The 22125-nt window shown below is 43.8% G+C and overlaps 2 protein-coding genes across 2 annotated transcripts; one reads left to right on the forward strand and one right to left on the reverse strand.

The window, feature by feature from the left end:
- Window positions 1-8692: 8692 nt before the first annotated feature.
- Window positions 8693-11399, reverse strand: LOC136468953 (protein FAR1-RELATED SEQUENCE 5-like). Its single transcript, XM_066467339.1, has 4 exons — window positions 11302-11399; window positions 9064-11194; window positions 8895-8975; window positions 8693-8728 (listed from the first exon to the last, which is right to left on the reverse strand). Exons 1-4 carry the CDS (start codon window positions 11313-11315, stop codon window positions 8693-8695), a joined length of 2262 nt encoding a protein of 753 aa, XP_066323436.1. The 5' UTR covers window positions 11316-11399.
- Window positions 11400-11823: 424 nt separating this feature from the next.
- LOC136476252 (ADP-ribosylation factor 3-like) lies at window positions 11824-20136 on the forward strand. The gene is made up of 8 exons (XM_066474025.1): window positions 11824-12089; window positions 12221-12259; window positions 12345-12407; window positions 16643-16661; window positions 17989-18100; window positions 18826-18873; window positions 19376-19506; window positions 19791-20136. The coding sequence occupies exons 1-8, from the start codon at window positions 11987-11989 to the stop codon at window positions 19822-19824; spliced, it is 549 nt and encodes a 182-aa protein (XP_066330122.1). The 5' UTR covers window positions 11824-11986; the 3' UTR covers window positions 19825-20136.
- The last annotated feature ends 1989 nt before the right edge of the window (window positions 20137-22125 follow it).

Consider the following 22125-nt stretch of genomic DNA (forward strand, 5'->3'; position numbering starts at 1 on the left):
CCCAGTACCCAACCTAGTTGCAACACCTATGTCTCCCCATACTTCATGGTTTTTGGCTCCAAGGCTGTCCTACCAGCCGATGTCGCCTTCCGAGCACCCAAGGTGGAGCACTACGATGAGCAGAGCTCTGACCGTGCTTAGGCCGATGATATCAATTGCCTAGAAGAGGAGCGCCTAGTCACATGTGTTTGAACAACAAAGTACATCGATGGCTTGCACAGATACTATAACCGCAATGTCGATGATAGATTCTTCATGGTCGGAGACCTAGTGCTCCGCAGGAAGCAGAAGACAAAAGGCATGCACAAGCTCTCCTCACCCTAGGAGGGCCCCTTCATCGTCAAGGTGGTCACTCGACCAGGGTCTTACAGACTGTGCGACATGGATGAAGTAGACATCCCAAACTCCTAGCACATTGATCTCCTTAGGAGTTTTATCCTTGAAACATTTCATACAAAGATATGTACCTTTTCATATTCAAGTATTTAATAAAGTTTTCGCTCTGATTTTCTCTTCATGTTGTTTTTCTCCATGATTACTCGCTAAGCGATCTTTCTCCATGTATATCATCTTAAAGATGACATACGATTAAAGTCTAAGCCAAATCCCCAAACAGTCATGTTGATGCTCGGATGTCCCCAGAGACGGCCATGTCTCTGGCTCCACCCTACACGTGCCCGAGTATCTGCCCTCTACGTTACGGGTGGCCGGTAGTGGCTCCTTAGCGATGCTTTATACTTCCTACACGCACACGAGCTCCACGCTCCATGTCATGGTTAACGGGATAGCTAGGGCTGGAGACTCAGCTATATTCTAACTGGCCGGATGGTTTATATTAAATATAAATACAAACTTCGCAACAACACTAAGTGTTCACCAAAAGGTGTTAAGCACTTTTACACAACATTCAAACACAAGTTTTATCCTAATCTACTTGGCATTGCCTTGTCCCTAGCCAAATAGTTTGACATCCCTTGCGAGCCTCACCGCTGCTTCCTTGGCCTGGTCTTCCAGCTTGGTGGTCTTCTGTGCATCCGTTCCTCGAGCGAAGCCAATCATTATCACTTTGGGCTTTACCAAAGGATAGTGCGATCGCAACACCACGAGCGCATGGATGACAGCCCCATGGGTAGCACTACGCGTAAACTCCTTGAAGTCCGACCACGCTATCCGACATCGCTCCATGATCGTCTGGGGTGGGTGGGTCACCGGGTAGCTGCATCGTCCCCTTAGGCGGTGTGGAACCAATGCAGTCCAACACGGGCTTGATCCCTGCTATCATCACTTCCATCTGATCATCATGGGCCTTGACTTGGTCTCTGAAGACTTTGAATTGCACATGCACCTGGTAGCGGTACTCTGCAACACAGTAACAACATTATGCTAAGCGTACTCCTAACGCTGCAAGGAAAAGATTCGATAAAAGATGCACTTACGCTCAAGATCTGTAGTGACCTTCTCGGCCTTCTCCTCTTTATCCTCTTTACCCTTAAGGAGATGCCTCACGGCTTCGCAGGATAGGTCGAGCTCCAACTCTAGGGCTATGCACCAAAAGCAGATGTCTCACAATGCTGATTATCAATAGATTGAGGTCCAAAGACATACCTTTCTACTGGTCAGTGTTGTGGCTACACTGCTCGACCAGTGTTTGGTTTTCCGCCTCTAGCAGCTGGTGATCCTTCTCCAACGCTAGGACATTCACTTCCAAATCCTCCCTATGGTGGTGTTCTTGGAGCAGTCACGCCTGGAGGTCAGTCACCAATGCCTAGAGGTTTTTGTTTTCCCCCAGCACCGGGGTCATCTCTTCCAACTACCGTCGACGCTGCTCGGATATCTTTATTATGTTCTACAGCAACACATGTTCATGAACCGTGTCTGGCAACAAACACAACATAAAATTACTCCAGGCTCACCTCAATTTGGCCCATCATCACCGATACGTCAGCTCTTAGCCTTTTCATTTCCTCGCTCGCCTCCCCCTCCTCTAGCATGTCAAATTCATCACCACGCCGGATGACCGTGCGGAGGACCTAAGGAGGCCAAGCGGGTTCCCAAACAATATCTTCAACTTCTACAGCAGCTGCCCTCGGAGGGGCCCTCCTCGGTTGCTACTTTGCTTGGATAGGATGTCTAAGCCCCGTCTTGATCACCGACGCCGCCAAAGGGTTGCTTGCTCTATAGCCGTGGGTGGATCATCCACCGCGCTAATAGGCGTGTCCCCCACGGCCTCCGTCCCTGCTCCGGTAGGATCACCCGACGACCCCACCGTGGTTCATGGTTCTTCACCATCCCATGCATCGGTAGGGTCACCCTCATCATGCGCCCCACCACTAGGAGAGGTGGCCTGGTGGCTCATGGCTCCTCCATCGTAGGGCCGACCGGTAGGGAATGGGCATCTCCTCCACAATGGGGGTGATCGGATTCACCCCTACTTGTCCCTACTCAGTGCTAGGAGCCTCTGGCTCTGCTGTGCGCTATCCTTCGTCAGTAGCCGATGGTTGTAGCCCTTCTATCGACTCCACGCTACAACTAGAAAACAATTTATCAAGCAACATTCTTGTATTCACAGAAATATGAGGATGAAGGAAACTTACAATTGTGATACACACCGGGTCATTCTGAACCGGCGTGTCCTTCCTAAGCTGCCCTAACCCACGATAGAGCCACCTAGCACCTCCATCGTCCTTAGACTAGTCATCCCCGCTGTCGCAGGCGCTGCCACTCGAGTACACTCAGGGACTGAAGCTAGGGCCACCTATGTCAGCTCGGGAGCTTGCCCATTAGTCCCGGCTGCCACTGCCATGCCCCCTGAGCATCCCCGGGGACTGCTACCGTGGCCTCCCATGCTTGTTGCCACTCGTGCATCTCTGCTCCTACCGGGACAGCCGGTAGAGGCGTCTCGGTGTTTAGACGAGGAGGCGCCGCTGACTCATCGTCATCAGACATGTCCGATAGCACCATCTACTGCCTCTAGGGCTGGGTGGAACCACCAATACTAACCGGCCCCTCTTCACCTTGAGAGGGCCTTGCTATTTTTATCCTCTTCACGGATGACTCCTCGTCAACCGGCCGCTTTCCACGAAGCTTCTCGCTAACATATTATGTTCGCACATCATCACCTCCGGTTCCATGACTCTCCGACCCCTCATCATTAGCATCCGTGCTCGGATGACACTGGGGACTACTCGGCCATGCATCAATGGCTCTCGGTCAGTCCTCCGATGGGATCACCGAGAAGTACACCGTGTGGTCCTGCTTATGAATCTTCAACAACTCAAATGAATACGTCGTGTAACAAGAATGATCAAGTGAACATTGCAAAAGACTCTTACCGTTGGAGGGAGGTTCCCGACGCTGAAGGCCCGCTGCTGGTCCCTGATGGATAGCCGACCTGTGAGATTAAAGAGCATCGAGATTCGAAGCTTGACCTCATCTCAGTTAATCTCCTCGGGCACCTCTTGGGTCCCATCGATGTCTCCTTAGAACTCAAAACCACGGTGTGCCCTCTCCTCGCAGGACTAAACCCGCTAAAATGTGAAGTTTGTTGCCACAATGACTCCATCTAGCCTCTTGCGGTTGATCAACCTCAAGAGCTCCGTCACCTGCTCCATCCCATCAAACCTCAGCCTCTCCGACCACTTGGAGTTGCTCGCGTGGACCTGATCCACGTGACATGCCACATATGGCTCCACCTGCCTAATGTAAAACCACTTTGATGCCCAGTACTTCACATTGGTGTTGAGCGGGACTGTGATGTACTGACTCGCCATTCCATCCTAAAGCTACAAATACGCGCCGCCTACAACTCTAGATCCGGACCCCCCCGGATTTTGAGGCAGAAAAAATCATGAAAGAGGTCGAAATGGGGAAGGATTCCCATATACGCCTCGCAAAAATTGATGAAGGTGGTGACATGAAGGATGGAATTTTGGCTGAGATTACAGAGACTAATCCCATAATAATCAATTAGCCCACGAAGAAATGGATGAATGGCAAGACCAAACCCCCGGTAGAAGTAATCCTTAAAGACAACTAATTCATCGGTGCGGGGCCTAGGGAATTCCTCACCAAATGAAGGGTGCTATCCTGTCGTTACCCTATCGGGCAACACGCCGTCTACCACTAGGGCATTGAGCGCCGCCTCGTTGCTGATGGACCGCGCCCACTCCTCGCGGTTGATCCCGCGCGCCACCGCCCTTGAGCTCCTGTGGCTCCTCTTCGGCGCCATCGAGCAGATCTGAGTTGAAGTAGCGGTTTTCTATGCTTGGAGCAGCCCTAATGGCAGAGCAATTGTGAGGCGCAGAGGCGAGAATGCGAGGAAGAAGACGATAATGTGGTACCTTTATAATGGTTTGACCCTAACTCTTTGGCTTCCAGGGTTTTGGGAAAACCATGCTCGCTGCGCCGTTCCCACTTCCGAAGTCTCCATGCGCTTTCCTGGGCCGATATTCCGATAACTAGGCCTAGCGGATCCACAACTGAAACCACGTCGTCCATGGGCCGCCAAACAGATTTAAGTGCTAAGCACTATTTCACTGATTTAATTGGGATTTTTGGAGCAAGATTTTTTCTTCAGATCCTGCTACAAGATTTTCTCCTCAATCTTCCAGTAGCCTTAGGGACTACATGTGTACACGTCATCTTACGATGATTATACTATTTTCTACGTTGCTTTCTCTCAGCTAAACTGGGGAGCGGTGTCCAGCTAAGCTGGGGACTGGTGTCCAACTAAGCTGGGGACTGGGTTAGCATCTAAAAGACTATTTTTCTGGACCCTGGCACCAAGTGAATACTTCACCTACTATCAGGCTCAGGACTAAGTAGGCATAATTCACTTTGTGGTGAATGTGCTTATTTTTGACCCGGGTTTCTTCAAAAAACGACTAAGTTGTAATCTGATGTTGCTCAAGCCCTTGGTTTGGCTCTAAGAGTCAATCCTGCCCAAGGCATGAATGCTAAGCATCTCTCTATGCTTTTTGTGGGAATAAGTTCCTACAACCTGACTAAGTCAGGGACGCTAAGCGTCCAACTTCGCCGCTCGGAACTTAAGTGGGCACACTTCACCTAAGGTGAAGACTTTAAATTTTTTTTACTTAAGCTCCTTACATCCTTCTGACAAACCTCAACTTTCGGTGAGTCCGAGCACAACGACCAGTTGAACTGCTCGGATTGCTCGGGCGTCGGCTTCAACTGCTCGGACGCATGTGTTTACTGCTCGGACGACACTTCCAACAGCTTGGCTCCCAGTTAAACTAGTCGGAAGCCTGCTCCTAGTGATCAGCAGCCAGTTGGATAGCTCAAACAAGCTCAAGAGGATGTTGTTCAGCAGATACAAGGTGCTCGAGGACTAGCTATGGGTGTATAACCCTAGATACCCACATGGCTGTACATGGACCGAGCCACCAGGGGAGGCCTAGCCCACAAGATCAAGCCGCGCGAGGCACGACACAGGTCGACGTGCGCCGCAAGATTGCGTGAAGCTTACTTGGCGACTAAGGAGAATCTGATCGGATATGCTAGATATCGTATTCCTTGTAAACAACTATCATGTAACCGATCAGGATAGATGCAACCGACCTATAACCATACCCTCGAGCTATATAAGGCGGATAAAGACCCCCTCGTTTTCATCTCATCTCACAATACAATCCACCAAAACACAAGACATAGGGTATTACGTCAAGCTGACGACCCGAATCTACCTAATCGCTGTCTCTTGCGTTCTGTGTCACTATCTAGTTCCAATTACGCGCACCTCCACCGATTTATCTACTATCGTGGGCATGCCCCTCGGTAGATTGTCGGCCGTATTTCGTCGACAACCTGTTTTAGGTAGTGCCGCTGAAGGAAAAAAATAAGTAGTATCAAAATAGATGGCTACTCAAATATAAAAGTAGAGACCCTGATTTAGGTAGCAGTGCTGGAGATGCTCTAATAAATTAACAACCATCAAGTTTCAATGATGCTCTAATAAATTAACAACCATCAAGTTTCAATGAACCTTCCACAATACTAATCATCCTTCGTCACATGAATATTTTTAAGCTGTAAAAACTATAACTAACGTTGTTTTTTTTTTGCTGAATCATGAACTTTTTAGCTTTGGAAAATTGCGTGCAACATACTTACATGCTGTTGCTCAACAACCTCCTCAGGCAAGAACCTTTTAATGATATTTTTTAGTCTAATGCTTGCATGTCTGCTGCTCGGAAGAATGCTTAGGCCAAGAGGTCCAACTGAAACTCGCGCCTATTTAACACGGTATTTCACAAGTTAGTTAATGCGAGTCCACGCTATTTGTGTTTGATGATTTGAAAAATAACTAACAAATTATTTGGATAGACACTGATCATAAAATGTGCTGAGTTCTTTATTTAAGGAGAAGTGGCTCGAGATGTTGCACTAGTTTCTGTGCCTCTGGTAGTGAACATCATGTCACTCAACGGAAAAAGAGAGGTGTTCTCCAGAATTCAGCCGTTATTGTTTTATTCACATTTACTATTAAGTATTGATCATTGTAGAAAGCACATGAGTACTCAATATCAAAGGATTTGATCCCAGTCTCGTATATTCTAAACGAAACTTGTGCTTTTGATCCTAAAATGGTTTTATTGCATGCCATGGTTGAATGGCAACCGCAGTCTACTCCTTTTTACCTAAATCTTCACTTATTATTTAATAAATACGATAAGCTTAGATCATTTCAACAGTTAATCTATTCTGACAATTAAATTGCAAGAAAGAGCGAGTAGATGTAATAAAATCTATAGAAAAAATAATGTGTATAAGCATTAACACCTCGCTAATTTTTTGTTTATCCATAGCCATAGCAGCGCATGTGCACAAATCTAAACCCATAATAATTCACCTAAACACATAATTCTTCCCTAACTTCCCTACCAAACAAAAAAATAAAAGAGTCAACCAAAAGAGAAAAAAGGAAAAAGGAAAAAAACCACCCTCGCTTTTCTGGTTGAGGTTTTTACCTGTGTTCCATTATAAAAGTTGGTAATTACATACAAGCCATTAAAAAGTTGAGTTCTCGCAAGTGCCACGACTCTGAACTCTTTTGCCCTTCATGCCACTTCCGTCAGATTTAGCTCTAACGGTGTCAAATTGTGGGTGTGAAAAGTCAAAAATACTCTAGGGTCTTAATACGCAATTAATTTTTAGCATGTTAATGACCTCAAATGAAAAAACTCAAAACTAGAAAGTTGTAGATCTCAACAATATCTATATTTTTTGTAAAAAATATCTTTCATTTAATTCCATACAAAAAAATTGATTTGATAAGATTAATATGTCTTAGAAAAATCACATTTTTTATACAAAATGAAATGAAAATAATTTTATATAAATATTATAGATTTCTAGTTTTGAGTTTTTTTTATTTGAGATCGTTAAGATGCTTAAAAAATTAATTATATATTTAAACTAAAGGTATTTTTGACTTTTTACGTTTATAGTTTGACATCGTTAATATTAGAGTTTAGAGCAGTGATACATGTGAGAACTCGATTTTTTTTATAGTTTATAAATAATTATTAATTTTTATAATAGCACGCACATAAAAGCCTCCTTCGGTTTGCTCACCAGACCCCAGCAGCCCCTCCTCCCCGCTCGCGGAGTCAAAACGAGATCGTCTAACGTCGAGCAGCCTGACTACGTTCTGCAGTCGAGCCATCTGCACCGTCCGCTCCATCTACTGGCTATCCGACGTTCCCCATCTCACAGGCTATCTAGCAGGCCATACAACAAAGGCCCGACGGCCCAAATAGGCCCATAACACCGTGTGGAGTATGCGCTTGGTGACCCCTTTCCGCTGCCGTCGCCGCTCGTTTCTTCCCCTCCGCCGCCGTCTCTTCCGCGATTACAAGCATCGCCTCCATCTCTTCTTCCTCCCTCGGCGCCCTGGTCTCCTCGTTCTGGATGCTGCGCCGCCCAGCTAGCCTCCTCGGGGGCGTTCTCCGCCTTGCCGCTGGCCACGCAGAGGCTGGTTTCCCGTGTGCCAGATGTGTGGTGCTCGAGCTCTGCTGCAGTATGCAGCCACCGTGGTGGAGGTCCAGGCTGCCCTCGGCAAGTTCCAGGCTGCGTCATTTTCAGGAGGTCGTGCTTAGCCTGGGTTCATCGAGGCCATCAAGCTTGGACTGGGAGCATGGACGCTGCTACACAAGCATTGTGTTCTGCAAACTGTGCTTGCACTGTATTCTGTGAATTGTGTTATTGCAGTAACTGAATAGGAAGCACAAGTTTTAGCAATTTGTGCAGGTAGACAGCAAACTGCTAGCAAATTGTGATTCTATAGAAACAGAAAAGCAGAGCAAATTGTATAGATTGTCTTCTGGAAATCTGAAATGTTATGACTGAATAAAGAGCAAATCTGTATAGATTGTCTTTTGGAATGTTTTGACTAAATAAAGAGGAGGCATTGCTGAATTTTTAAAACTTTAGAGACTACACAAATATCATTGTTCCCAGGCATCCAGTATCAAGTGCATGTGACATAACTGCTAAATTCCAGAGACTACATACAGATCATGGTAGCTCATTTTCAAGAGGCAAAAGACATTCATACAAACTTGCGAAACACATCCAGATTGCGCATCGGTAATTTTCCTTTGAGACACCAACAGGCTGAACTTTACACTTCAAGCAAAATACCAAAAGCTATTCTCCGGAACTAGCTCTGTTACTAGAATTCAACATTAAGATCACCAGTCATTGCTCCCTGCAAAATAAAAGAACAATAACTAAACTCTGTCCAGATGCTCCAGATCCTCACTAGAAAGATGGAAGATCATGGTTTTTAAATCTTACTGTCAATAACTGAGAGTAGCTATGAATGGTCATGTAAGATTCAGACATCCCTTCCTTGGGACAAGAAGTAGACAAACATTTTCTGCAGAGTAAGGTTCAGACATCCCTTCCTTGGCTACACCATCATCGAACGCCACTTTGACAGTTTGTTGTTCCTTCTAATAACAGAAGAGTAAGATAACAATTTTTCATTGATACAATTACGGTCTACAGAGAATGTAATATATTTTGTGATATAGTACATACCATTGAAACTTTCTCCTTTTTCTTGGTTCCCTTCTTTGTAAACTTGCGCTTCTTATCAAGCCAAGTTCTCTTGCGCTTCGAAGTTTTTGTTTCCACATCCTTTTTCTTTAAGCATGCTGTACTAACCAAATTACTTACAGGAGTAACATTTGTGGGAACAGTGACTTGATCCACAGTTGGGGTAGTGCAACCATTGATTTCTTCTTCAATTTTCTTGCTAAGGATGTCAAGTGTGTCATGTACTATCAAGGAGCACCCTGGATGGCTAGCAGCTCGTTGTGCCAAGCTGAGAAATTTACGAGTCATAGATTTGTACCGAAGTGTCTCATCTAACCTTGGGTTCTCTATTATATTTCGACCTTGGTTATCTTGTACTGCTCCACAACGTGCTTCTTTTGTCCATCGCTTCAATACATATTGAGCAGGGAGAGATTTGATATTCATCAAATCAAGGACTTTTATAGCATGGCTGCACAATATTCCAATTCTGTTGAATTGACCACAGCTGCATGTACTAGTTTGTTGTAGAGGATCACCAATGACTTTGTACTCCTTCTCATATCTAAAATCTTCATGATATATTGAGACAAGATATTCACTGTTGCCTTCCAACGCCGTAGTGCATGCTGCCATGGACCTTTCATATTCACCTTGAAAAGCTTCAAATATAATAGGTGTGTACAGCTTGCTAACTTGCAGTAACATATGTGTCCTCATTTTGATTCTAGGTAATTTTTTTCTTGATTCAAATTCAGAATTCAATTCCTTATTTCTTTTACTTTCCACCACTCTTTCAAAATGTTTAAGAAATCGAATGATGTCAAAATCAGATTTGAAATGCCTCTTCAATTCACTATTCAAACTCTCACTTAATTGTGTACTTCTCATCCCTAATGTGAACACATCTTTCATATAACATTCAGCCCATTTTTCTTTCACCTTATATATACTATCCAACCAAGTTTGCTTCTTCACCTTTGTCCTCATGATGCCAAATGCATTTTTGAATGTTTCCTCATCTTCGTATTCATACATACATGCACTAAAATCTGCGAGGATATTTGATTCTTCCTCGGTGCCCTCAACTACATCTTCAGAAGAAGTACTTGATTCATCTTTTTCGGGTTCAGCTAAATGTTTCACAGCATTTTGCATAATGTGAAAAGTACACAAACCATGCCATGTCTCTGAAAACACTTCGTGAACAGCTTTTCCCATCGCAGCATCCTGATCCGTGTAAATTGTTTTAGGGTGCTTGCCATTATGTGCTTTCAGGAAGGTCTCAAATAGCCACTTGAAGGACTCAAATGTCTCATCATACAAGAGAGCAGCACCAAAAACCACAGTTTCCCTAAAATGATTGAACCCAACAAAAACACCAAAAGGTCTACTCTCCTTGTTTGTTCCAAAAGTAGTGTCGAAACTAACAACATCACCAAAATAAGCATAATCAGTGAGCATTTTAGCATCAACCCAAAATATATTTGCTATTTGTTCCTCCCGGTCCATATGCAATGCATATTGGAATGACGGGTTCTCAGCAATTTTATCTTGAAAATACATAAGCATGCTTCTTGCTTGACCATATGCCATCTCTCGTTGGCGCTTGCCCCTTAAATAGTTCTTGTGGTCACGGAGTGTGTAACTTAGATTAAGTGAGCCACCAACTTGGAGACTAGCCAATTCATGTGCAGCTTTAGGACCAATTCCAGCATCATCAGCGGTCTCAATTTCAAAACCTTGTAACTCTGAAATTTTTCTTTGAGACACCATCAAGTGCGAGGTTTCTGGCAAATGAAGGCTGTGATTATGTTCCAAAATCAGATCAGACACCTTATAGTTTTCCTTCTCTCGATCCATTACAAGACACATGCGAACTTTACAATCAGTTCTAGTTTCAGCTCTTGGACACTTTGTTATATGATCCCTTTTATCTTGTTTCCTATGACCCTCACTTGCACAAACAAATCTGCAGGACCGAACCTTCCCATCTATCTTCCTTTTGTTTGCATACCTTTTTCTAACCTCAAAACCATTTTGACCTCCATAGCTAATCCAATACATCCAGGCATCATCTACAGTACTGAACTCCATCCCAACTTGAGGTAATAAACTAGGAAGCAAACCCTCCCTGCTGCAGCAAAAAATAATTACGACATGCCTAATTGATTTGGTGGTAAAGGAACTGAAGTCTATCTAATTTTGTGGAGAACAAGAAACATCGGTCGCATTACAAACCTTTTTTCTTCCATGTCGAATATGCAGAATTGATTTCAATGTGGGCAAGTTGATCTCTCCTTCAATCTTCCATGTGAAATATGCAGATTTTGTTTTGGTACAGGACAAAAGCAACCAAATTAGGACCCAACCCTTGCAATCTGGGCAAAATTGGTGAGTAGAAAAAAGAGGAGTGCACTTTGCAATCTGACACACAGAAACAAATTAGAATGAAGAGCGACACACCTGCTGCCATCGAAAATGACTCCAGCTCCAGATAATCGCCCCTAGGCTTTTCGTCACGCCAAAATACGGAAAAGGCGCGTACTGCCGCAGCCTCGCGTCATAAACACTCGCTATAGTTCCAGAAACTCCGAGCAACGTGATGCTCTTGTTGGGCCGAGGCCCATCGCAGCTGACGAAGCTTGTCATGGAAGTTGGAGCGCGCAGCTGTTGGATCCGCAACGATCGGCAGAGATTCGATGACTGCACGGCGCCGTCGTTCGGTGCGACTGCAGAGGATTTCGTTCCGCGGAGTCGTCGTTCTCGTCTTCGGTACTCGCGCGCGCCAGCTCACTTCCCTCCTCCCTTTCCCTTCCCCAGATCTCCCTCCATCCTTCCCTCAGAATCCCAGATCTCTCTCGGCCCCGTGCCCCGCGCTCCGAAACCCCTGCGCCGCCGCGGGTGCCAGGTCGCGAGCGTCGCCATGGGCATCGTGTTCACGCGGCTCTTCTCGTCGGTCTTCGGCAACCGCGAGGCTCGCATCCTCGTCCTCGGCCTGGACAATGCCGGCAAGACCACCATACTCTGTAAGTCGCACCCGCCCGTTCCGTCCCCCTCTTCCTCCTCGAATCTCCGCAGGCCCACCGCGGATCTACGGTTCTGTTCCGCGAGGGTTCCCGATTCTGATCCTTCCGTGTGGTTTTGGTTCGTTTCACAGATAGGCTGCAGATGGGAGAGGTCGTCTCCACGATCCCAAGTGAGTTCTTATTTACCGACTCGTCATTGCTGCTGCTGGTTGGAGTTGTTGGATTTGATGTGATGCCTTGTGTGTGTTGTTGTAGCAATCGGGTTCAACGTGGAGACGGTGCAGTACAACAACATCAAGTTCCAAGTATGGGATCTCGGTGAGTTGCTCGGGTCTCGCTGCTCTCTTTGGCATTCTGATTGATGATCGACTGTTTGGATACTCAGAACAATCATAAGTGCAATCTCGAACAAAAACTTAGAGACTATTATGTGAGAAGGGCAATTCAAACTCAGCAAGAGTGAGCTATCGAGTGCTGATTCTGAGAAAGATAATTGAAATGGCACTTCATTCTGTATGCTTTAATCGAAAGCCTGTGCACGAGTAGTCATCTCAATCTAATCGTGTCTGTTTTGTTATCTCGGTGTAGAATGATCAACTCAATTGCCACTTTGCCTAGCATTTTTAATGGGCCATCAATGGATCCCAGCCTTCCCTGCTTGTTTGCTTCCTTCTGTTTGTGCCACCCAAGTTAGCATGATATTTAATGTAAGATCGACTGCCTAGATACAAGTGCGGCACATGTTGGGCCATTTTGTTTTAATGTTTTATGAGAACCCACTATTTTTATGTCTTCTTTTGTCCGACGCTTCAATCATTATGTTTCACTCCTTATCCATGTTGGGTTTGTTTTAGGGGAAAATAGGGAGTTTAAATTTCAGAATGTCTATGCTATGGTGCTTGCTTACTTTAATCCAGTGAACTTTAGCATTTTTCTAGTGTCATTACCATAATAAACCAGGGTTGGAGCTTCCTTAGGGCCTACAGTAGCCATGGCCCTTGTCATTTGAGCAACTCCATAGAAAAAGTAGCAGTACTTTGAGCTACATCACTAATTTATGCTTGTAAATACCCTATTGGAAGTGCTTAATTCATCTTTGAATCATTGCTGCACCCAAGCCCCCTACTAACTTTGGTGGCAAGCTTTGCCACTGCATGTAACACTATGGCCCTGTTTGACACAACTTATTTGCAGTTTTTTAAGCTGCTTCACTTCCCAAACGTTATGCAAAGTTATTTTGGAGTTTTATATGAATACTACGGTTTTACAGAATACCTAGGTATTAAGAAGGAAGTGTTTGGATAGAATAAACTTTGAAGTTTTAGAAACCGCTGTATTTAACCAAAGGAAGTGGAGGCGAGGCTAAAGATACTTGGTGGTGGAACGAGGAAGTCCAAAGGGCTATTAAGGAGAAGAAAGAATGCTATAGACGCTTGTACCATGACAGGAGTGTGGACAACATAGAGAAGTACAAGGTGGCAAAGAAGACTGCAAAGCGAGCTGTAAGTGTAGCAAATGGTAGAGCGTACGAGGATCTTTACCAACATTTGAGTACGAAGGAAGGAGAGAAGGACATTTATAGGATGGCTAGGGTTCGTGAGAGAAAGACAAGGGACTTCAACCAAGTTAAGTGCATTAAGGATGAAAGGGAGCATCTCTTGGTGAAGGAGGATGAGATCCGACATCGATGGCAAGAGTATTTTGACAAATTGTTCAATGGTGAGAATACAGACACAACCTTTCAGTTGGATGACTCTTTTAATGACACCAATAGGCGCTTTGTGCGGAGAATCCAAGAATCTGAGGTCAGAGAGGCGTTGAAAATGATGAAAGGAGGTAAGGCGATGGGACCGGATGGTATTCCAATCAAGGTGTGGAGATGTCTCGGGGACATAGCTATAGTATGGCTAACCAAGCTGTTCAACCATATTTTTCGATCGAACAAGATGCCTGACGAGTGGAGAAGTATATTGGTACCGATCTACAAGAATAAAGGGGATATTCAAAGTTGTACTAATTACCGGGGAATTAAGTTGATGAGCCATACTATGAAGCTATGGGAAAGAGTCATCGAGCATCGCTTGAGAACAATAACGCGGGTCTCTATGAACCAATTTGGTTTCATGCCTGGAAGGTCAACCATGGAAGCCATTTTCTTAATAAGACAAGCTATGGAGCGGTATAGGGAGAAGAAGGACCTACACATGGTTTTTATTGACTTGGAGAAGGCTTATGATAAAATACCAAGGAATGTTATGTGGTGGGCTTTGGACAAACATAAAGTCCCAACGAAATACGTCGGGCTCATTAAGAACATGTACAACAATGTTGTGACTAGTGTTCGAACAAGTGATGCAGACACGGATGACTTCTCGATTAGGATAGGACTACATCAAGGGTCAGCTTTGAGTCCTTATCTGTTTGCCTTAGTGATGGATGAGGTCACAAGGGACATACAAGGGGACATCCCTTGGTGTATGCTTTTCGCGGACGATGTAGTGCTAGTTGATAAAAGCCGGACAGGAGTGAATCATAAACTGGTGTTATGGCGGGAGACTTTGGAGTCCAAAGGTTTTAGACTCATTAGAACTAAAATTGAGTATATGAGATGTGACTTCGGCACTACTACTCGGGAGGAGGAAGATATTAGTTTGGAAGGTCAAGTAGTGCCTAGGAAGGATACCTTTCGATATTTAGGATCAATGCTACAGAGAGACGGGGATATTGATGAAGATGTTAGCCATAGAATCAAAGTAGGGTGGATGAAGTGGTGCCAAGCATCTGGTGTCCTATGTGACAAAAGGGTACCACAGAAGCTAAAAGGCAAGTTTTATAGGACGGCGATTAGACCTGCTATGTTGTATGGTGCAGAATGTTGGCATTCGAAAAGACGACATGTTCAACAGATAAGTGTCGCGGAAATACGTATGTTGCGTTGGATTTGCGGTCATACAAGAAGGGATCGAGTTCGGAACGACGATATACGTAATAGATTAGGGGTAGCACCAATTGAAGAAAAGCTTGTCCAACACCGGTTGAGATGGTTTGGACATGTCCAACGGAGACCTCCAGAGGCACCGGTGCGTAGTGGAATCCTAAGCCAGGATAGTAACGTGAAGAGAGACAGAGGAAGACCGAAGTTGACTTGGGTAGAGGCAATAAAAGGAGACTTGAAAGGATGGAATATACCTAAAGACTTAGCCTTAGATAGGAGTGCTTGGAAAACAGCTATTCACGTGCCTGAACCTTGATTGCTTCTGCTGGGTTTCAACTCTAGTCTACCCCAACTTGTTTGAGACTTAAAGGCTTTGTTGTTGTTGTATTTATAAAACTACAGTATTTTTTGGAGTTTTGGAAACTCCACCTGGACCCTCTTTTTTCTTGACAGAGCTTGGCGCTCGGCATGTGTATGCACAGATACATGCTATTTTTACAAGCAAGGACAGAACCAACGAATTTTTAAAAGCAACGTACTGCTACGTAGCCAAACATGTCATGGCTTTGCTGAAACAGAGAAAAACTCTAGTTTATAAATACTATAGTATTAGATGGCTACCGTTTTTAAAACTGTGGTTTCCCAATACTACAGTTTGAGGAAACAGGAACACCCAAACGGGGCCTAAGCTTTTTTTCGGACTTCTAGGGGAAGTGCTTCTACGGATTGAACTAGAGGCCCATAAGCTGGAAGTGGCCCAGGGGGTGCTTTTTTTCCACCGCAGCCAGCTTCTACCTCCTGTCCATTTCTTTTGCTGCTCCACAGCTGTTCCATCTCCACCAGCGCTGCTCCCTCCCAGCTCCGCGGCTCGAAAGTGAACGATCGATGATGTCAGACAGGCCGCCGCTCCTGTGCCCGATGGCGTGCTGGTGGATAGCCCCAATATGCTCCATGCCTTGCGTCACCGGCTGGCTTGGTGGAGCTGAACAGGGCCGCTCTAGTCTTCCGGAAATATCCACAATGAGGGAGTTGGGGAGGTGAAGCCGCGGCCAAGTAGGTTTGCTGCCTTTGGTTTGGCAGCCGCTGCTGGCCATTTACCACAGCTAGCATTGGCCTTGGGTCTGTGATCTGGAAGGATGGCCTGTGTATAGTTGGTGCAGTCGATGAGCTTGGATGCATTAGTGCTACAGCTCAACAATCCCTGACGAGCTTGGTGAGCTTGAAGGACGGGGGCCTTGAGCTTGGAGAGGGTGTGGATGCGTGAAAGCTCAAAGGAGATGGGTATGGGCTGGACCCATGGTTGCCTCCTGCCGGATCGGAGCTGAGGAGATCAGAAGTAAATGGGATGTGGTCATGTGGAAAAAGTGGCGAAAGGTCCTCTAGCTGAGCTGGTTAGGTGGCTTGAGTAGCACTTCCCAGGTCCTGGGTTTGACTCCCCGTGGGAGCGAAATTTTTTGCATTGTACAACTGTAGTGTGTATACTACCTGTTCAACTGCAAATTTGAAGTCACAGCTAACTTTTCAGCGCCATCACTTTAATCTTGTTGGTACTTGTATTGTTTTTTGGTCCTTCAAAATATCCATCTTTCAGTATTAACACCAACTTTCTTCTCAACAGGTGGTCAAACAAGCATCAGGTACTGGCTCTTTATCATCATATTAAACTCGACTGTCATTTATGAAGCAAATAGTACTATTCTATTTATTTAATTATCGATTGAAAAACAGTTCCAACTGAGGTATTCTACTACTACCTTTTTGTTAATTATATTAAGTAATTGGTGGAGATAATACTGTCTTAGTACCCTGGCACTTCAGTTTCCACAAGCTAAATCATCAGGCTGGAAGAACAGATATGTTTAATAAAGATAAGGATTTTTCTTTTTCTCATTGCGGGACGAGCCTGAATTTCATCAATATGCAACGGATTAAGGTTCCTCATTGCAGTGTTTAATGTCTCCCAAACCATGTAAAGATCAAGCTTTTTCTAAGATAGAATTGTAAAGATTGGATCATGCTGAAAATATCTTAATCTAGTTGTTTTTTATATGGAAGCCTGGCCTAGGCCTGTATAATGTACATCGTGCCTGTCTTGGATGTAATCTTTTAGGTTGATCCTTGCCAACATGGACATGAAAAAGGACTCGACCATGGGGAGAGATATGCCCCTGGTGTTCCCCTTAAGTAAAAGCTAGACAAAGATAGGAAGAACTAGGCAGCTTTATGTTAATAAGAAATAGGCACCCAATTTCACCAAAACGAGGACTCATTGGTGGCCTGGACCCAAGTCCACACCCTCAACCAGTTGATCTAGGCTGTCACTCTATGATCCAAGAGTTGTTATGGTTTGGCCTTGGATCATTTCATAATTTGGTGGCACAATATATATGATATATTCATGCATAGCAGAGTGATACACAATGAAAAATAGTCCAGATGGAGGGCATCCAACTGATCTTTAAAATGTGGTGTAGTTGAATCCTAGTAACTCTAGTGGAACTAGTTTATGGAGATGGTCTAAAATGTGAACAAGATATTATAGGTCTAAAATGTGAACAAGATATTATAGTCTATACGATGCCACGTCTAGATGCTTTTGTAACATATCCTCAGTTGCCGATATTTTGTTTCTGTATTCCTTTCCACGTGAGCACTGTTTTAGGGGAAAAAAACATGAGGGCATTTCAAGTATTGTACTAGTAGTATAAGAACTTTTCCTTTTTATACTTGTGTAAGTGTTGGAATGGTCCTTTATGACATAGAGCATGAATTTTCTTGAATCCTGAGACTTTTTGGGTTTCTTAGATAAGACTAACATGTCAACTGGTTTGGATTTTCATTGGCCTTCCTGTGCTTTTGAATATCAGAACTAGAATCGTTACTTTTAGCATGATGCATTTATTTTTTCCATGAACTAATACATTTAATATCCCATCAATATCTTTGTCATGTGTGCATTTTCAGGCCATATTGGCGGTGCTACTTTCCAAACACCCAGGCTATCATATATGTTGTTGATTCAAGTGATACAGATAGGCTTGTAACAGCAAAAGAAGAATTCCATGCCATCCTTGAGGTAATGCTCCACCATCATGAGATCCTCGTTTACACCAAACAATCTGAGATACTTTTCCTGGCCTTATTTGACCTAGATTTAACATTTCTTGCCAATTTCTGAGAAGAAATGAAAATATTAAAACATTTCATTAATGGAAAGAATGATTATTCATGCTGATTGAATACTGTAGTAGTGTAGTATGCGATTCACTGATTATTTTGCAAAAAATGAATAAGTTGATGAGTGCCATATGCATGATATTATGGAATGCATTTCAAGGCGGTGTTGCTTGATATTATGGAATGCATGATTCCTGTTGATATATCTAATATGTGTTTGACTCTGGTAGCGGTATGGGATAGGTGGAGCATGAGTGGTAACAAGATTTTACTGTTTGATTGTATCACTGGTTTATGCTCCCTCCTTTCCAAATTGTGAGTTGTTCTGGCTTTTCTATAAAACCCAGAACGACTCACATTGTAACTGAGGGAGTATCATATCTAGAAAATTCTACTTCTAGTTTTGAACGGCATTGATATGTTTGTAAATAAATATTTTGACATTTGGAACTTAGAAATATTAGCTAGGGTGCATATGCCTTTAAGTCTCACTTGTTGCAGAACTACAATCTGAATTTATTTACTGAATGGCTATTTTTTTCTCCGAATAAGGAAGTCTAGTAAGCACGGGGTGCCCTTAAATCTGTTACATTTACTGATTTGATGCATGCCTTTACATGGCAGGAGGACGAGCTTAAAGGTGCAGTTGTCCTTGTATATGCAAATAAGCAGGTAAAAAGAAGAATTTTGAATTTCTCATACTGTTGTGGATTTGGCATTTTCCATGATTATCAGAATTAAGCTGCATGTTTATATTTCTGTGCATTTAATCACATGAATGTTGATGTAGGCATCAGCAGTCAGCACTTAAATGCCTCAAATGCTGATATTTTCACTTGTCCTGTACTACTTTCGATATAAAGTGTACTCTAATTTGGTAATATAGTTATCTTTTCCCTACTACACAAGCTCCCTGCTTTAAGATAGGTGTATATGAAGTGTAACTGTAATGTTTGTTTCAAGTGTTCGTCTCCTTCATAAATCATTCGCTGGAACCATTGATCTATCCAAATAGCTTGCACCTCTTGTCAAATGATTCAGCATGGTGTACTCATTTCCAGTAGACACTTGCTTTTAACTTGTGCCTTATGTTACTTGTATCCTGTAGGCTGTAGCTCTACTGTATCTCGTGGTTTTTTGCATTTTATCTGACATGCCAGTTATTTTCATGCAGGATCTTCCAGGCGCACTCGATGATGCTGCCATTACAGAGTCATTAGAACTGCACAAGATTAAGAGCCGCCAATGGGCGATTTTCAAAACATCTGCAATAAAAGGAGAGGGGCTCTTCGAAGGTTTGGACTGGTAAGTGGGGTCAAAATTTCATGTCCTACGGGATGTTTCTGCATGGCAAAATGGCAAGATATGACCACAAGTGAATGAATGTCTTTAATAAATTATTTGTATCACCAATTAAAATAGTTCTTCCTGCGTTATCAAGTAGTGGCTGTACTGTCCATGTCCTATCACCAGGCTGCAGTTCTATCTATTAATTAATTACAAAAGACCATGCTTATGTATTTACGTGATGATTGAGACACATGGAGGCATTATTGGAGGAAGCAACTTATGGTTGGCTATTATTGCAGGCTCAGTGACACACTCAAATCTGGAGGCAGCTAATTAGGAGCCTCTATCTCCATGTCATGAATCATTTGCTGGATGGTAAAGAATAGAGCCAATGCTGCCCATTTCCTTGCAAGTCAGCCGCGCAAATCCCATTCTCTTTGTTTTAACTCCAGAAGTTCTACACCCCGCCATCTGTAAAGTGCTTGTTAAAGTTTTTTGGATACTACATTAGATGTACCCTCATATTGAGATCAAGAATAGGTCTGTAGAAAATTATGAGCAAGCTGTGCCAGTATCTTTACCCGTAAATCTCATGGATTGTGACAAGTTTTTTCCCCAATGATTAAGCGTACCACATTTCTACCTTGTCTTATCAGTGACCAGATGCACGGCATTTGTACCTTTAATTTTCTTAAGCATCTTTTGCTAACGCTTTTACATTTTTTTAGTCTCTGCTACCACTTTTACTTGAAGTACGGCAGATGGATCATTACAGAACTGTTGCAAGATGTCGCAATGCAAGTTTAATTGGACACCTGTGGTTACTCATTTGTGAAGAACTTTGTACTGGAATTGATATATAATTATAAAATAATCTTAAGTCTAAGTTTTAAAAGTACGGGTGTGTGTGTGTGGATGTGAGGAGTGTGAAATTCTGAAAAAAAAAATCTATATTTTCCCCTTGTTTGGATGTATGTGTATCCACCTCAATCCATATGGGTTGGAGTAAAATGGAATGCACTTAAATCCATTTCAACATATTTGGATTGAGACGGATACATGAGCATTCAAACAAGGTCTTAGGAAGAGTAGTATTATATTTCCGGGGGCGGATTGAGTACTTCCAAAAATAAGTGCACATCTTGCTTTTTGGGTCTATCATTTTTAAAGTTTAACCAAGTATTATAGGAGTAGAAAATAATATCTATTTTGTATCTTTTCCAAATTAATTTGATCAAGTTTTTAAAGTTTGACCGTTTGAGTACTCCGTACTTTGGAGGGAGTAGATGTTTACATGATTGATCCTTCCGGTGGCAGGAAAAGATTTGCATGTAGGCCCGGGCGTCCAGTCTGGCCATAGCACGATAGATCGCACAAACCAGCTCCGCCTGATTGAGACAAAGAGGCCTGCGAATTGACGTCAGCAGGGACGTCACCTGAAAGCAAAGGTTTGTTGCGCTGAACGGGCAAGTCTTACCTGTAGAGGTAGACTGTAGTTTTGCACCACGGACGACTGCTCAACCGTCGTCTCACGTCAGTTGCCGTTTAACGACTTGGCCCTGGAATAAATCGCTTGCCAAAAGGCTAACGTCCCTTTTAAACATGGCAACGGGTAATATCCGCGCGGATAGTGGCTTTGCACGCTCGCGCCTGCCAGAAAAATCTCATGCCCGCACCCGCATCCACCACGGGCAGCAACCTGTGCCCGTGCCCGCGGGCACAGATTCATGCCCGTATCCGCACCCGCCCGGGTCGGGTGCCCGCGGGTACGCGGGTTTTTCTACCCGTTGCCATCTTTAGTAATATCTACGCGGATAGTGGCTTCACACGTCCGCGTCCGCGAGAAAAATCTCATGCCCACTCCCGCGCCCGCCACGGGAAGCAACCTATGCCCGTGCCCGCGCCCGCGGGCACAAATTCATACCCGTATCCGCGCCCGCCGGGTCAAGTGCCCGCGGGTACGCGGGTTTTTTCTGCCTGTTGCCATCTTTAGTCCCTTTCATGATAATGTCATCCACAGTAGGACACGTGTTGTGCTGGCAATTCTCCGCTTTTGCGGCGAAAATCTAAGCTTTGTTTCATCTATTAAATTAGAACTGAAGCATGTAAATTTCACCATTGGCCGAACTGTACTTACTTTTTTCTCGTACCACCATATATAGGAACACACACTCTCCTATAAACACATTTACATAAGTAAATTGTACACCTAATCTCTATAAGTATATGAACACAGACTCACCCTGTAAACACATGTACGTATACCTAAACTCTATGAGCACTTTCAAAAAAAAAAGAGAGTCCACAACTGACGAAGGCCTCATAGGCGTTTCATAGTCGACGGGCATATGTCACATATCACTGAAAGAACAACAACCAGATGTGTGGTTCTATCTCTATCGCGACCTGTTTTGAAGACGGTGAATTGCACCAACGATGGCTAGAACATTTAACTTCTTTCCAAGTTTTCTCAAATTAAAGAAACTTCATTGTAAGGCCTCCTTTGAAACGGGGTAATTTTTCCTATTTCATGTGTTTTCTTGTAAAAAATGAACTAATTTATGTGAAATTCTTGTGTTTCAGAAGGGTCCTAAATTTCTTTTGAAAAAAAAAGTTTAGTTCCAAGTTTCTAAT

The sequence above is a fragment of the Miscanthus floridulus genome, chromosome 8 (genome assembly GCF_019320115.1).
Source record: "Miscanthus floridulus cultivar M001 chromosome 8, ASM1932011v1, whole genome shotgun sequence".
Taxonomy (NCBI): domain Eukaryota; kingdom Viridiplantae; phylum Streptophyta; class Magnoliopsida; order Poales; family Poaceae; genus Miscanthus; species Miscanthus floridulus.